The 14,815-nt window shown below is 47.2% G+C and overlaps 2 protein-coding genes and 1 non-coding gene across 4 annotated transcripts; 1 reads left to right on the forward strand and 2 right to left on the reverse strand.

Moving 5' to 3' along the window:
- The first annotated feature begins 1,552 nt into the window (after nucleotides 1-1,552).
- LOC123444073 (protein DEHYDRATION-INDUCED 19 homolog 3-like) lies at nucleotides 1,553-5,194 on the forward strand. Of its 2 annotated transcripts, none has more exons than XM_045120682.1 (5): nucleotides 1,553-2,037; nucleotides 2,143-2,348; nucleotides 3,412-3,489; nucleotides 3,699-3,898; nucleotides 4,554-5,194. In XM_045120682.1, the coding sequence occupies exons 1-5, from the start codon at nucleotides 1,962-1,964 to the stop codon at nucleotides 4,663-4,665; spliced, it is 672 nt and encodes a 223-aa protein (XP_044976617.1). In that variant the 5' UTR covers nucleotides 1,553-1,961; the 3' UTR covers nucleotides 4,666-5,194. The 2 variants fall into 2 exon arrangements, with proteins under 2 accessions (XP_044976617.1, XP_044976616.1); XM_045120681.1 differs by having other exon boundaries at nucleotides 1,558-2,037; nucleotides 3,612-3,898.
- Nucleotides 5,195-8,029: 2,835 nt separating this feature from the next.
- On the reverse strand, nucleotides 8,030-14,162 carry LOC123444075 (callose synthase 12-like). Its single transcript, XM_045120683.1, is given in 4 exon segments — nucleotides 8,030-8,407; nucleotides 8,487-8,560; nucleotides 8,976-9,545; nucleotides 9,548-14,162. Coding segments are annotated over 2 exon segments (5,118 nt in total). The 5' UTR covers nucleotides 14,097-14,162; the 3' UTR covers nucleotides 8,030-8,407; nucleotides 8,487-8,560; nucleotide 8,976.
- LOC123445796 lies at nucleotides 11,289-11,368 on the reverse strand. The gene has a single exon (XR_006631168.1). It is a non-coding gene; the product is annotated as a small nucleolar RNA J33 (small nucleolar RNA).
- Nucleotides 14,163-14,815: the final 653 nt, after the last annotated feature.

A 14,815-nucleotide genomic window follows, 5' to 3' on the forward strand; every position in this document is an offset into this window, starting at 1 on the left:
GTCCGTTTTTTAAAATAGGCCAGCACATGCAGGCAACGGGAAGTAAGTGGACACCATCACTGTGGCAATATAATAATGAAACAGAAGTGAATGGGGTGGGCCAACAAATTAAATAAGCAGATAGAGGTGGTTGGATGGTTGTGTGACAAGTGGGTCAGGCCGGCCACATGCGGACACCGAGAGGGCGCGCGAGCGTCCGCTTCGCGTCCTCGTCGATCCATTTCAGTTCCAAATTTGAGCCAGAGATGGGTCGACACGGACGCGAAGCGAACGCATTTTAGGAATGGGTCCGCGCTTTGGGCCACAACTTTTATCCGCGCAGACTCGAACGGACGACCACAAACGAAATGGATCACCTCATTAGAGTTGCTCTTATATTTAGGAATGGAAGAAGTACTTGTTTATGGGAACCGTTTTCATCCGGTGCGTCGGCCGAATCGTTCGGCCGGTCGCGTGCGGGCTGCGCGCTCGCTCGCAGATGCTCGCTACTTTTTTCGTTAAATTTGCAGCAACCGTATGTTTTTTTAATACAAACGTTTTTTCATGCAGCTTTTTTTCGCATGTAAATTTATTGCAACCAGCGTCATATTTGCTGCATATACGTTTGGTTACAACTCGAGTTCTTCAAATTTTTCTTACAATCGATGTTTTTTACTTTTGCTACAACCGTGTTAATTTTTGCTACAACCGACATCATGTTTTGCTGTAACCGTTCACTAAAAAAGTTGCATACACGTCACGTAAATATTTTGCTACAACCGGCGTTTAACTTTTGCTACCACGCACCATCAGCTTCGTTTTTTTTTGCTACGATCACGTAGATATTTTTTTTGCTACAAATTTTGTTTTTTGTTGCAACCGTTGAAAAAATTGTTGCATCGCATCGAAATTTTGCTGCATGGGAAAAAAAATGTTGCATGCGGATCCAACGGTGCAGACAACCCGGGGTTGGTGGATCCTGCGGTTCGCGCGCGGCCGGCCGAAAGTTTGGGCCGGCGCGCCGGCGCAGATCAGTCCCCTTTGTTTATTTATTTTATAGGAAACAAAAGAAAAGGTGCATGTATTAAAAGCTCCGGCCTGCTGACAACAGTGCTTTCCATTCTTATCCTAGAGAGAAACGGTGCGCATTCCGCGTGACGGCGATTGACGCCAGCGACGAGCGCACGGCACCACAAATTCCTCCTCGTTTCCCCGCCCGCGCTCGGCCGGCCCCGCGTCCCCATCCTCCCTCCCTTCGCCAGCCCCCGGCCGCGTTCACCAGAAAAAAATACTAAAAAACAAACCCTCCCCCGCGGCTCCACCCTCCGCAACCAACCACGCAACGCGACACCTCTCCCTCCCCCTTCATCTCTTTTTACCCCGTGACGAACGAGCGAGCCCACCAGAACCCACCACCGCGACGCGGTTTCCCTCCCTCCCTCCCGCAGTTAACGTCGCGCACTCACCGCGGCCCAACCCACCACCGCCGGCCGGGACCCGGACGCCCCGTGCGCCCACTCGTCATCGCCCTACCACCATTCCGACCCCGACGCCACGGGGTAGCTGTCGGCCCGGCCGCTGCTGCTGACCGACCGGTACTACGCGACTCTGCTCTGCTACCCTGCACGAAAAGGCCCCGATTTCTCACCCATTTCCTCTCCTCCCCTCATAAGAAGAAGCTTCCTCGTCGCCTCCTCCTCCTCCTCCTCCTCCTCCGTCAACCGAAAAATCCATCCCCCTTTGAGGTCCTGGGTCACTGCCGCGCTAAGCAACACGGCCAACCGCAGCGCGAATCCCCCGAAGAAAAAGGCTTCGTTTCGGGAACCGCCGCCCGTCGTTGGTCTCTCGCTGTCGGAGTTCGGCGGCGGAGGGAGACGGAGCGACGGGTCTAGGTGGTGTAGCTGAGGAGGTGAGGACCGGCGGAAGCGGCTGGCTGAGTAAGCGGACCAAGAGGAGTTCCGGAAGAGGAATCCATTCCAATCATGGACTCGGAGCACTGGATCTCGCGCCTCGCCGCCGCCAAGCGCTTCTACGCCGCGCAGCTCGGCCACATCGACGGTGCGTGCGCCCTTCTCGTCTCACCTTGCCTCTTCGCCCTCCCCCCCTTCACTGGATTTACTTACTTAGCTTCATGTTACTGATTTCATGTTGGACTGGATGCAGATATGGCGGGGATGGGGATGGGGATGGGGATGGAGGAGGTGGACATGGACATGGAGGACGACGGGGAGATGGACATGGAGATGGAGATGCAGCTGGAGGAGGCAAGATGGCCGGAGGTCGCCTGCCCCTACTGCTACGAGGACTACGACCTCGGCTCCCTCTGCGTCCACCTCGAGGAGGACCACCCCTACGAGCCACACCCCGCGGTCAGTCAATCGCCACCGTGCCCGACCCTCATAGTTTCATCTTTGATGTGATGCACACAGCTCGTCTCATGATCCTTCTCCGATTAGAGCTGTACAAAATGCTCTGGCTTGAGGGTTGACCCAGCGGATTAACTCAGGATGTTAGCTCCTTTTACCTATTTTGATTGATTGATCGCAAGCTCGCTATGTTTTTACCCAAATCTCCTATGCTCTACTGATGAATGAGTGCTAACATGACCCAAGATGTAGGGTCACGTATTCATCTGTCCATTGTCAGTACGAAAGGTTGTATCTTGACACAGAAATCAAGAGGCTCACTCGCTTGCGTCAGATTGTAATTTAGCTAGCCTAAGGTTTCGGGTCAATTGCTAACTTCCATGGTCTGAAATTTCTTGTGTTCTCTACTTGAACTTGAAGGTCTACTCTTAGATACAGGGTCGATATCTGAACTTGAACTTGAAGGTCTACTCTTAGATACTGGAACTTGAACTTGTCATTGTCAAGGCGACCCCCTTGGTATTTGCTTGTCATTGTAGTACTTGAGCTATGCTCAGTGGGCATACAAGTATTCCCAAATATCAGGAGTTAAGACACAAGAGTAGTAATCCACCTATGGCGTGCCTGGTAGCTACTTGTGCTAGGGGAAAAGGAATCTAGAAATGACATGTCTGAAGTCTGAACATTTGACAATTCATGACAGCACTTTCTACCTGCTAGGATGCACAATGCGATTTATTTTGTCTGGAGAGATTAAAAATGAGATGATGGCTTCAGCTGCTATATTTGATCCATCGCGTTCAAGTGGGTGCAGTGCGTACTCAAGAAGCTACCAAAGTATTGTACATATCACAAGGATACTGTTACCTGAAACTCACGTTCCAGAGATTATCCATTTCCAAATAAATATCCCAGAGATTAACTGCAAACTTCCTGGCAGCTAAAATAACTACTTATGTTAAATTTTGCATATTATCTTGTTTTTGTCGTACAGTCAGACTGTTCATACCATACGTATTGTTTTTTTTAGTATCTTCTCCTAATTGTTTTTCCATTGTTATTTCAGCCTTGCCCCATCTGCTCTGAAAAGATTACAAGAGATATGCTAAATCATATCACCATGCATCACGGTTACTTGTTCAAGGTCTCTCTCTCCTTCTCTTGTACATGAATATGCTAACCACTCATGGATAACTTGGCTGAAAAACAGTTTTCCTGTCAAGTCAGTAAGGTTTCTGATGCCTTTTTTATTCTTGGCATCTACAGAATGGCAGCCGGTTGCGCAGATTCGTTATTCCCGAGCGCCGTGCACTTTCTTTACTGAGCCGAGATCTACGTGATGCTCATTTGCAGGCGCTTCTAGGAGGCGGTCATAGTCATAGGTCAAGGAACACCACCACCACCACTACAAATATTTATGCTGATCCGCTGCTTTCATCGTTTGGCCTGGGCTTTGCAACATCAGATGCCGAGGAGCCATCAAAATCATCAGTTCCGGTTCTTGATGATACTTCACTTCTTAAGGAGGCGCCTCCTCAACCTTGGGAATCAAGGTATATATAATTATCCTGGTATCAGGCCCAATTGTCCTACCAGTTCTATTCCTGTGGGTTATTTTAGATATATTATCTGCACACAGTTTACACACTTTTTACGGCAATAGTAATATACATTCTCAAAATCAAAGCTACTGCTGTTGTGATCCAAATCCGAATATCCTAGGTATTGTTTGAACCGATTCCACAGCTTTGCATCTAGAAATAATTTCTCTCCTGCTATTGGAAAATTTCACTGCATTTGTGAGCAGCAGTTCTCTTATTTTGAATTGCTCCTTGTTCTTTCAGTAAGCTATTGGTTAGCTGACTCTAATAGTTTCACATAGCCAAAACTGTCTCTTCAGTAACTATATTCCTTATTTCCCCAAAAAGAAACTATTGAATGACATATAGAGTAGCCGTAATCATGAGAATACACACAACATATACCGTTAATGGTTAGAGGCAGTGCATTTGGGCCATTTGAGGCAAAATGATTCCGTGTCCTATAATTGTGTGGTTACACTTCTCACTCATATATGTGCTCAAGTATTGTGTTGTGCCCCCAAAGCAGCTTTATAGAATCCCTCAAATATACATACTTTATTTCATTTTAGCGACTTTTATTGCCCTCGTCCGATCTGCAAACTGAAATTGTATTTTTCCATGACAGTATCGACTCGTCCCTCACAAGCGAGGAAAGGGAACAAAAGCGGAAACAAGCCACTAGCAGGGCGACCTTTGTGCAAGACCTGGTCCTCTCCACTTTATTTGGAGACGACTGAGTGCTCAAATGGCCCTACATTTTCCTTGTTAGATGGGTGCTTCCTTCACGCTGATTCAGATAGAACTGCAGCACTCTGCCTTGAGTTGGTCAATCTTAACTTGGGCGACAGGGAGAAGTGCGTCTGGTGGTGCACCGTTTCTTCGTGTCAGTCAAGTGCGGATTTTATTTGGGCTTGACACATACACCTTAATTTATGGTAGCTTGTCCCGTATTTCTCTTTGTCGCCGCATTATCGGACAGCGGTTCCTTGCCTTGTACCATCCTTTTCATCGTCAAGGGACAATCGTCTGTACCAACATCACAGGGCTGTTACATACGCTACACAATGCAATGAGAAATATAGAAGTTCCACCTGTGTGGAAGAAATAAGCAGAACTCAGGTCCTTGTATGTCACACAAGTGTTGTGCTATGGACAAGGAATGTGTGGTGAGGATGGTGTTGCTCTTTGTGTGAACGTTAACTGCTGTGGATTTCCACACGCTGACAATGGTAACTGGCAATGGGAATTCCACGCTGAGTCGCTGAATGACTTTGTTCGTGTGACTTTGAAACTTTGAATTCCATGCTGAATGACTTTGGAACTTTGAATTCCACGTGACTTTGAAACTTTGAGTTCCACGCTGAATGACTTTGGAACTTTGAATTCCACGCTGGCTGAACATGTACGTTTTTGGTTGCCTGTTTTCTTCGTCGACTAGAAATGGGTCGCTCTCTTTCGTGGTCTCCTGAAAACACCATGGGAAAGAGATGAGACGCTGAAATTCGCTTTGCCACCAGAGTCACAAAGTTAGCGATGTATTTTTTGACATGGAAAGTCCAACGTTTTTCATGGCAATATTTATAGGCACGAGGACCACAAATTTACTTTACAACCGCGGCAATTTTCTGATAAAAAAAATACGGATTTACCATGCTCGCCAACTGAACTTGTCATTCTCGATGAACATAACTTTTCATGAAAAAGTTTGATTTGCCATGCTTAAAATCTGACGTTCATTGGATATTCGGGTCCCTCTTCTATGTGTCCATACATATGTTTGAATGTGTGCGTGGACACTCTGCTTATCTCTCGTTGGAGAGGTAGAGAACGGTGTTCTTCATTCTTTTTTTCATACTTGTCCATCTTTTTTTTATCAAACTCGACTTTTGAATTTGACATTGAAATAATTCAAACATAAATATTAGGATCCAAACATAGTTTCTAAATTACTAGTCTAAATTTAATTTCAATTTATTAAGGCACACATGATCTGTTTTTTTCCCGTGGGTCGTCCACAAATGCTCAACCAGATTATGAAGAAGTTGTGTATGAGTCTCTCAACTATGAATCATCTGACAGATTTAGAGAAAACCCTCAAAATCATCGGTGTCTCATTGTGGAAGGTTGATAGGATCATTCATGTGGTTAAAATTAATAGTAGAAACATCATTTGTAGGGAACATGTTACGCAAGAAAAAAAGTTATGTTACACGATCACATTCAGGAACACTATGAAGATGGCGGGTAACGGTCAAACGCAACAACTAGCAAAGTAGCAAAAACAGTTAAGAAGACGGTGAAGCACGACGATTCCCGCAGCTATATTATACCTCCCAACCATGAGAATTTCTCCGAGACGGACCGTTGATAGAGTCGAAGTGTACGACCCGTCCGAGGTATCCACGTGTTCCAAAGTAGTAATCCGGCGGCACTTCAACGTCCAGGAAGAAGGGCTAGAGCCCAATTCCATTTGTCGCGTGTTTCGTTAACATCGACCTAGTGTCTTAGTCTGCCTGCGAGCCTTAGCAAGGCCAGTTACATACACGAGTGTAGCAATTCAAGTGGAGTCGCAAGCAAAGCCAAGATGCATCTCAGTGAAATCACTAGTTAAGGGATACCCCTTGCAATGGCCACTCACACCTCCTCTAATGATGACAAGTGGCAGAATGCTTATGTGCCATTTGTTGTAATTATGAAGTTTGGTGGATTTCTTCTCATGGGCAAGGAGAGATGGGTGGGTTTATTTTTGCATTTTCGTAGATTCAGTTTATAAAATGGTTTATCTCTCGAACCGTGTGTCCCAATCATGAACTGTTTTCATTATTGCAATAATTGCGTTGAGATTGAAACTATATCCAATATTAACGGGTTTCAATATTCTTTTGACAAAGTTCAAGTCCCCATGGACGCGAATTTGGGTTCTTATTATTTAAAAAAAACTCGTTGTGGGGGTTTTCCTTCAAAAAACATTCTTTTGACAAAACAATGCTACAAAATTGTACTAATAGTGCTTCAGTTTTGGGAAGCACAATTATACTTTCACGTGAGTAGGAAAGCACACATGTGCTTGGAAGCACAATTGCTCTTCATGCACAAGCACAAAAATGAAAATAAAATAATATATGGATAATAATTGAAAAAACGAAAGAACCATGTGGCGATGCTGGGACGTGCCACATGATGCGTTATGACGCTCACGCGCAAGGAGAAGTGACCCCCCCCCCCCCCCCCCCTCCCGACTCCCGAGACACCCTCCAACTAGTTGCTCCCGCATCTGAGGAAGGGGATATGGCTCGCTTAATGCAAGCTATACTTCACGCTCATCTACAACGAGGAATATTTGGGCGACCCCAATACATGTGCGCATGCATCAACGGCTTCAACGCCTCCCATCTACAACACAAGTTTTTTCTTCCTTTTTTAGTTTTATTTTCTTTAGAAACTTTCCAAATATTGATATTTCAATCATTACATTAGTTAAACTTCTGAAAAGTTCATCGCACACTTCAAAAATGTTTACGCAATATAAAAAAGTGTTTGTGAAGTTTTAAGAAATGATTGTAGATTTAAAAATAATATTTGTGACATTGAAAAAAATGTTTAAGTGTTTCAAAAGAATGCACGTGATTTTATAAAAACATTTATACAATGTAAAAACTGTTCATGCCATTCAAAAAGGTACACAATTACATTTTTATAAACGTTATGAGTTTTATTAATATTGACATTTAATAAAATGTTTATAGAATGTGGAAAATAGTGACATAGTTTTTAAAAAATGTTCAGCACGTATTAAAAAAAATGGGACCACATCTCGCAGCTGGAAAAAAAAATAGCCCTGCCGGTGCATATCATGCACGCAAGGCGGAGCAGAGAGCATGGCACAAGCCCAGGCCAGGCTCATAAAATTCAACCCATAAACACAAGACGACATGAGCTGATGAGGCACATCACCGCACACATAATCATGCGCACATGATCAGGATCCAAACTGCAGCTTGCATAAACCAGACAACAATTGATAAGAGCTGCAGAACATGATCAGGATCCAGCCTGCAACAACATGCATAAATAAGACACAATAATTGACATGAGAAGTGGTACATCCCAATTTGGATCAGCCAGCAGCACCACCGGAGAGACTCAGCCGATGACATTTCCGATAACAATTGGTGTACAAGATTACAATCTCCCCACAAATATAGATGTATGTGCAGGTAAAAGCAGGAACAACGATTCCCGGCTTTACAACAAAAATATGGCAGCACCCGGAGAAATGTCGGCATGAGAGGCCCATTCAGGATAAAGTTTGTACAGCTCTGCTTCACTACAAAACTAGCAAAATCTCGAACCATGAATATGCATAATTTCTACTACGGAAATCCATGTGTACATCAAGTTACGAAGAATCAAGGTAAGGATGTCGCCTGTACAGAAACTATAGCATCCATCTACTCTAAACCAGAAGCCTCTGTGAACCTGCAGAGTAGTCTCAATGTTAGTGTGTTTGAACAGCTTTACCTACACTACAGTGCTTGACCATGTGCCATCCACGTACCATATATCACTGTGAAGAACTGGACCCTCCAGAATAATGAAGCAGATCACTTCCAGAAATGAAAATGGGTTGAGCTGAAAGAACAAAAAGGTGAATTTAGCTGAAGAACAAGTATCTGATTGCAGGTTAGAACACATTTATGATTCAAATGAACATTTTATTCCCTTATACACCTATTAAAGGAAATAAGGTTAGAGCAGGCTGTGTTAGCAGGCTGTGTTAGCAGGCACTGTAATGTTTCCCTTTTGTTTCACTGAGCTCTAAACAAGTGTTGTATGGTGCTATTTCATTCAACGAACGAAACGGTTGGATAAAAGAACTAACATGGAAATAAGGGATAAGGAAGTTCAAGAAAAATCAATGAGTTGTTATCTTTAGAAGCAATTCTAGACATTAAGCTAACATGTGCAGAGTTGGACCACTTGCTCCTAAAAGGTTCATAGGCATTATAACTTACAAAGAGGAGACACAAGTACACACATATCATACCTTAAACTCCATGTCCTTTTTTGCCAGTAAACATTTGAGAAATATGAAGGCCCCTGCTGAAGGCTTCATTAAACAGGATCCTTGTCTGCATTTCCTGGAGCCCCGGCAACCATGACAGCACAGCTACAGGTGTCATAACAATCACTCCAAACAGTATATCATACAGGCGCGCCACGGTAACTATAGTTTTCCAGACTGTCTCAGACCTCCTCAGGTATGGCTTGAACACCAGAGCAATAGATATGATTCCCCAGCCAGTTGGCAGAAAAGCCAAGAGACTAGTAAAGAAATCAATCAACTGGAAATTTGTGAACTCTATCAACAAGACAATACCAGTCACAGTGGCACCAACAATGACAGCTTGGACAAGCCGATACCGAATGTGCTTCTTTGCTGCATATCTGTCTCGGAAGTAAGCAACTGCGACAAGAGCCACAAAAGCCAGCAGTATGCATGTCCATGAAAGAAGATAGACAAGGATGCTTCTACTCCCACTGGCAATGTGAAGCCGGTAAACAATTGCATACTGAAAGAAGAAATAGCGGAGGTCTATAATAATTTCCAAGATGCTCCCCAGAGACCAGAGGTCCTAAGGTGATCAGTTTCCTCCTCCCACCACTTTTCCCAGCTTTGATCTGACTTCACTGAGATTCCACCCTGGAACCAAATCCAGGTTAGGAAATCCTCAAAATCATTAAAATTCTTTAGCCAGTCCAAACCTGATGGATTAAAGATGAAGGGTGCCAGAATCCATGAGGATACCAAAAACCAACTGGAAAGCGTCAGCAGGATATACACAAATGTATTCCCAGCGCTGCTGCTGTAAGATGCATAGACAACCAATATCACGCCAAGCTCTATTGCTTTTAGAAAATGGCTACGGGCATATAGCCTGTAGTTCTCGGCGAATTTCTTGTGCTCCACAACAAATCCACGGCCAGTAGCTCGATACTTTGCACCTCCATGAAGGATTGTCCTCCCATAATAATGTGTCTTGGTTCCCATGGAGAAGGTGTAGAAAACAGATGCAAACTGCAATTGCATTTTTAAGAAATCCCATACAGCATTGAGGAAGCCATGCTCAAGTGAATTTTCAATAATCATGGGCAATGCTGTGAACAGGCCCAGCTGTATGACAAACTGCTGATTCAGGACAGCTCCCAGGGCTGCATTATTAGTAGTGCTAGTGTTCCTGGTGATGTACTCCTCGAGCCCACTAAGTGCAAGATAAAATCGCCCCCAGACAAATGCATAGACAGTTAGCACAACCATCATTGTGTTGAAATAGAATCCAATGGTTGTATAAAAGAACGAGAGCATCCGAAAGAAATCCAATCTGTGGCCCAGTCTGTAAACATCACGGCTCAGAGTTTGCTCACCATTGCCACTAGCAACCTTGGCTTCAAACATAGAAACCTGGTTGAGCCCCACATCCCTTCCTTTACCAACCTGGATGTACTCATGGTGTGTAACATTGCCCCCACGGAGGGTACAATTGAATCCAGCAAAGATATCCTCACTGATGTTGATTACTCTTGATGCTTTACTAATACCACCTCGGCCCAAGAACCAAAGACGATCAAACACATCTGGGTGGCCATAATGCATTCTAACCTTGAGTGGGTTAGCTAGAACTCGCTGCCCCAGAGTGACAAAACTTGTTTCTTGGGCAGACATAAACCAAGCTAGGGAAGATACAGAGCCAGTGAACACATGTTCCCGAACCCCAAGGATTTTTGGCTTGCGAATTCCATAATGGCGATTGAACTCTTCTAGCAGATTTCTCATCTTCAGAGCCTCTTCAAAGTAGTTGTCCTGGTTCATATCAATAGTTTGAACTGCATCACCCCTTGTGAAGATGAGTGCGTGGTTCTGGTTCTCTGGCTTGCCTTCACCAAGCTTCAATGGTCCAGGCAACTTCACTCGATAAATTTCAACCTCTTTCTGCAACTGCTGGTCATATTTCACAAGGACGGAGAAGTACTCTGGTTCGCCACCAGTCGAGTGTTTTTCGTCAACATAGGCAACACGAAGTGCTTCATAATTCTTCATTAGCTCCAATATCTCATAAGCATGCGGATCATTTTTAGCTTTCTGCTGGCCATAAATTTGGCATGCAACCACATAAGTGTATTTCATAAGGACAGTCCCATACTCGCTACCTTTAAACAGAGAGCTCACGCCACTGGTTGCTCTGCTCAGTGTGTGTGACGAAGAGGCCCTGCTATAATACCCTGACCCACCAGCACTCCCTTCTCTTCTCGAGGATCCAAATCTTGAGGAACCCATTGTAGCAAGCTCCCTCGATCCAGTTCTTAAGTCATGTTCAGAGGCAGAATCCAGAAAGGTCAGCATCTTGAGAGCATCATAATAGTACATCATCCCCCTCACAGTACGTGATAGTGTCTGTCCCCTGTATGAGACCCAGTGCCGAAGATCTCTTAACCTTTGCTTTTCACTATACAGCTCCTTCATATCAGACATCCCCTCACGCTTCATGCGCTCAACAAAGAACTCCCACTCATCTGGGTAGATCTGTTTCAGATAGTATAGTATTGAGATGCCATCTTCGTTCTCCTTATAGAGCTGGTCCTTGTTGTACAACACCTCTTCGTTATAATATGGTGTCAAGACACTGAAGGCCATCATCTTCTCCACCTGGGTTGCCCGTGGTATGTTCATGAACAATGAATTGCTGAAAAAAGCAATCCTCCGCCGAGCTTCAAGGTTCTTTGGGACATTGACCATAGAGTCACGCGAGGTCAGGATGGTGTGCATGCGCCGCACCTGCTTATAGAAGGTGGTGTTCTCCTCATCAGGCAGCACAATGGTGTCCACAAAAAGAAGGCTGGTTGGCCTTGCCTGTGCCAGGCCTTCGTTCCTCAGCTGTTCCATGCTCCTTTTCTCAGCCTGGAAGTCACGAATCACAACATCATAGAGAGTCTGAAGAGCATTGACAATCTTTGTGATATCCTTGTTGGGCTTGAGAAGTAGGCTTAGTAGTGCTACAAGCTTTGCATGGACGTTTTGCAGCACAGACATCTTATACTCCACAGTGAACTTATCCAAATTCATTGATTCATCAAACTCACGAAACAATTGCGTCACAATGCCATGTTCCTCGGTCCTTTCCTTAATGATCTGTAGCAGCATGTATTTGGTACTATCATACACCTCAATGACCGCACAACGACGATAATCATTCTTGCAGATTTTCTTCCAGAGCCTGCGATCAGGTCCTTGGACCTCCTTTGCCTGCCCAAGTGCCAGTGATAGCTCATTACAAAGCAAGAAGCACGGCCACCGGATCACGCGCACATTCCACAGCTCAGGTGGTAGCTCAAGGAGCTCTACTTCAAGATCACTTACAATATCCTCCTCCCGGAACTTGGTGATAATCTCATTCCAAATAAGTGCAAACCTCCGTGCCTCTACCTGATTTGACTCGATCTTACGGAACGATCGACTGAACCCATACCGTAGCTGCAGTCGCTGCCAGAAATTCCGAAGCCGGTTGGGCAAGAAAGTGCGCTCATTCACATGCTGCTCCTCTGGCATGATGTTGAATGACATGGCACTTGCAAAGAACTGGAACCGGAGCCTCAGTTGTTTCATGTCCCGGATCTCCCCCAAGTGTGCAAACAGCCCCACAAATGCACCGGCCATGGAAGAGAAGATTGCATACCAGATCTGGATATCCATGAGGTAGATCAAAACTACCGGCAACCACAATATAAACACAGCAAATCTGTTGCTCTGCCCAAAGAACTCATGCCAAGCATATGTGACCTTACTCAGCCTGTATATCTCTTTTGTAGGTTTTACAAGTGGCCTGATCTGGAGGAAATAGCTGAAGGCAAACTTCACAGCAAGCAGAAGCACCCAGAAAATAGAATATTTCACATTGTCCAAGGTGCCCTCACGAAGCCCACGGCCAACGAAGCTGCGGCTCTGAAACCACCAGGTGAGGGCATAGCAGATCTTCCAATTTGTCTTCTCCAATGCATTCCGCACCCAAGGAATAATAAAGAGCACGATGGCAAGGACCTCGGGGATCAGAAACGCTGCTGCTGCATACAAGAACTTCATGATTCGAGAATCGGTCCCCCGCGACCAGCCACGGTCACTGTCCCTCTGGCTCCAGATTCCCTTGTACATCACAGCAAATACAACAACCCACGCAGCTGCCACAATGGCCTTGAGCACCATGCGCACTGCAAGCATGCGTCCATCCCTGAAGGCACGGCGTAACTGTGTGCCGATGTCCAGCAGCGACTGCAGGAAGCGTAGTGCCGCCCAGGTGATGAAGACGGTGAGCAGACGCACCTGGGCTTCACGGTGGTTTCCCGTGAGATTCTGCCACGGCCAAGTCTCACCATCCCAGGCAACAATTGCTGCGGCCTGCAAGTAGAGCACCAGCATGACCCACAGCCTGTCGAAGCTCCGGTAAATGTTCCAGAAGGAGCGGACCTCGACGAAGCCCGTCTTGCGCACACGGCCGCGGTCGGGCGGCGTCCGGAAGAATTGGCGGGACTGTTCCATGGGCCAGCCGAGGCGGTCGAAGACATCACGGCGCCAGAAGTACTCGTTGATGTCGTCGTAATTCCGCCAGGCGGCATGGGGAGCGGTGCCGTTGCGGCTGGACTCGACCTCGGAGCGGATGACGGCGTAGATGGGCGTGACGACGCGGGCGAGGAAGGCGTTCTCGCCGTGCACGGCGGGGTTGGCGGGCTGGCCCGTGGTGGTGTCGATGTACCCCTCGAGGATCCGGTGCAGCTCGAGGGCCATGTGGTGGTAGATGTAGCAGATGCACTCTGGCATGAAGCGGAGGTTGGCGGCCTCGCCCCATACGAGGAGGTGGAGGCCCGCGAAGAGCAAATCTGCGCGGGGGTCGGCGTCGGGGACGTAGACGTTGGGGCGGCGGCCGAGGAAGCCGCACCAGGAGGTGTAGTTGCGGAGGAGCTTGCGGCGGAGGGAGCGCGCGATGCGGGGCTCGAGGGTGTCGGAGAAGTCGGCTGAGGAGAGGCGCATCTGCGCGTTGGCCAGCAGGAGCACCAGGTGCTCGCGCTGGTTGCGCACGTTGTCCCGCTGGAAGCCGAAGAAGGCGCCGAGCCAGTCCATGAGGTCCTGGTCGGCGCGCCACTGCGAGTAGGGCGGCGGGCGGAGGCCCCCCACGGCCCGGAGCGCCGCCGCCGCGGCCCGCACCTCGGGGAAGCGCAGCGACGGGTGCTCGGCGAGGAGGTCGTGGATGGGCAGGATGTTGTAGGGCTCGCCGCCGGCCGCGGCGGCGGCCGACCCCACGCGGCGCGGGGCGGTGGCGCGGGGCGTGGTCATAGCGGCATTTGGGTTTAGGGTTAGATCTGGGCGTGCGTGGTGGATGGGGAGTTCTGGGAGTGGTTTGAAAAATTGAAAATCCTGCGTGCGACCCTGGCGTGCGGGAGGGGAAGGCGGAGGAACTGAAACCAAACGGTGCGGGCGCGTGCGAGCCGGCCGCGTGCGGGACGGGGGGTGAGGGAAGGTGGGACGGTGCCGGGGCGTGATTACCCGGAAATGATAGGGGCGCGCCGGCGAAGTGGACGGACCGGAGAGAGGGGTAAGATTTCGCGTTGATTGATTCGGGCCGAGGAATCTTCCAAATGGATTACTGACCTCCCGTTTTTAATCTCCGTCGCCGTGTGCCGTGCCGTGTGCGCGTGTCTTTTTGGTCACGACTTCAATGGTTTCTTTGCACGAACTTAAAAAAAAAAAAGTTTCTTCCCATCTAAGTACGTTTCTCCTTCCTTTGCTGGATATTGATTGAACCGATGATGTCATTTCTCGCCCGGTACAAACGAGACAGA

This window comes from Hordeum vulgare, chromosome 3H, assembly GCF_904849725.1.
Source record: "Hordeum vulgare subsp. vulgare chromosome 3H, MorexV3_pseudomolecules_assembly, whole genome shotgun sequence".
Classification (NCBI taxonomy): Eukaryota; Viridiplantae; Streptophyta; class Magnoliopsida; order Poales; family Poaceae; genus Hordeum; species Hordeum vulgare.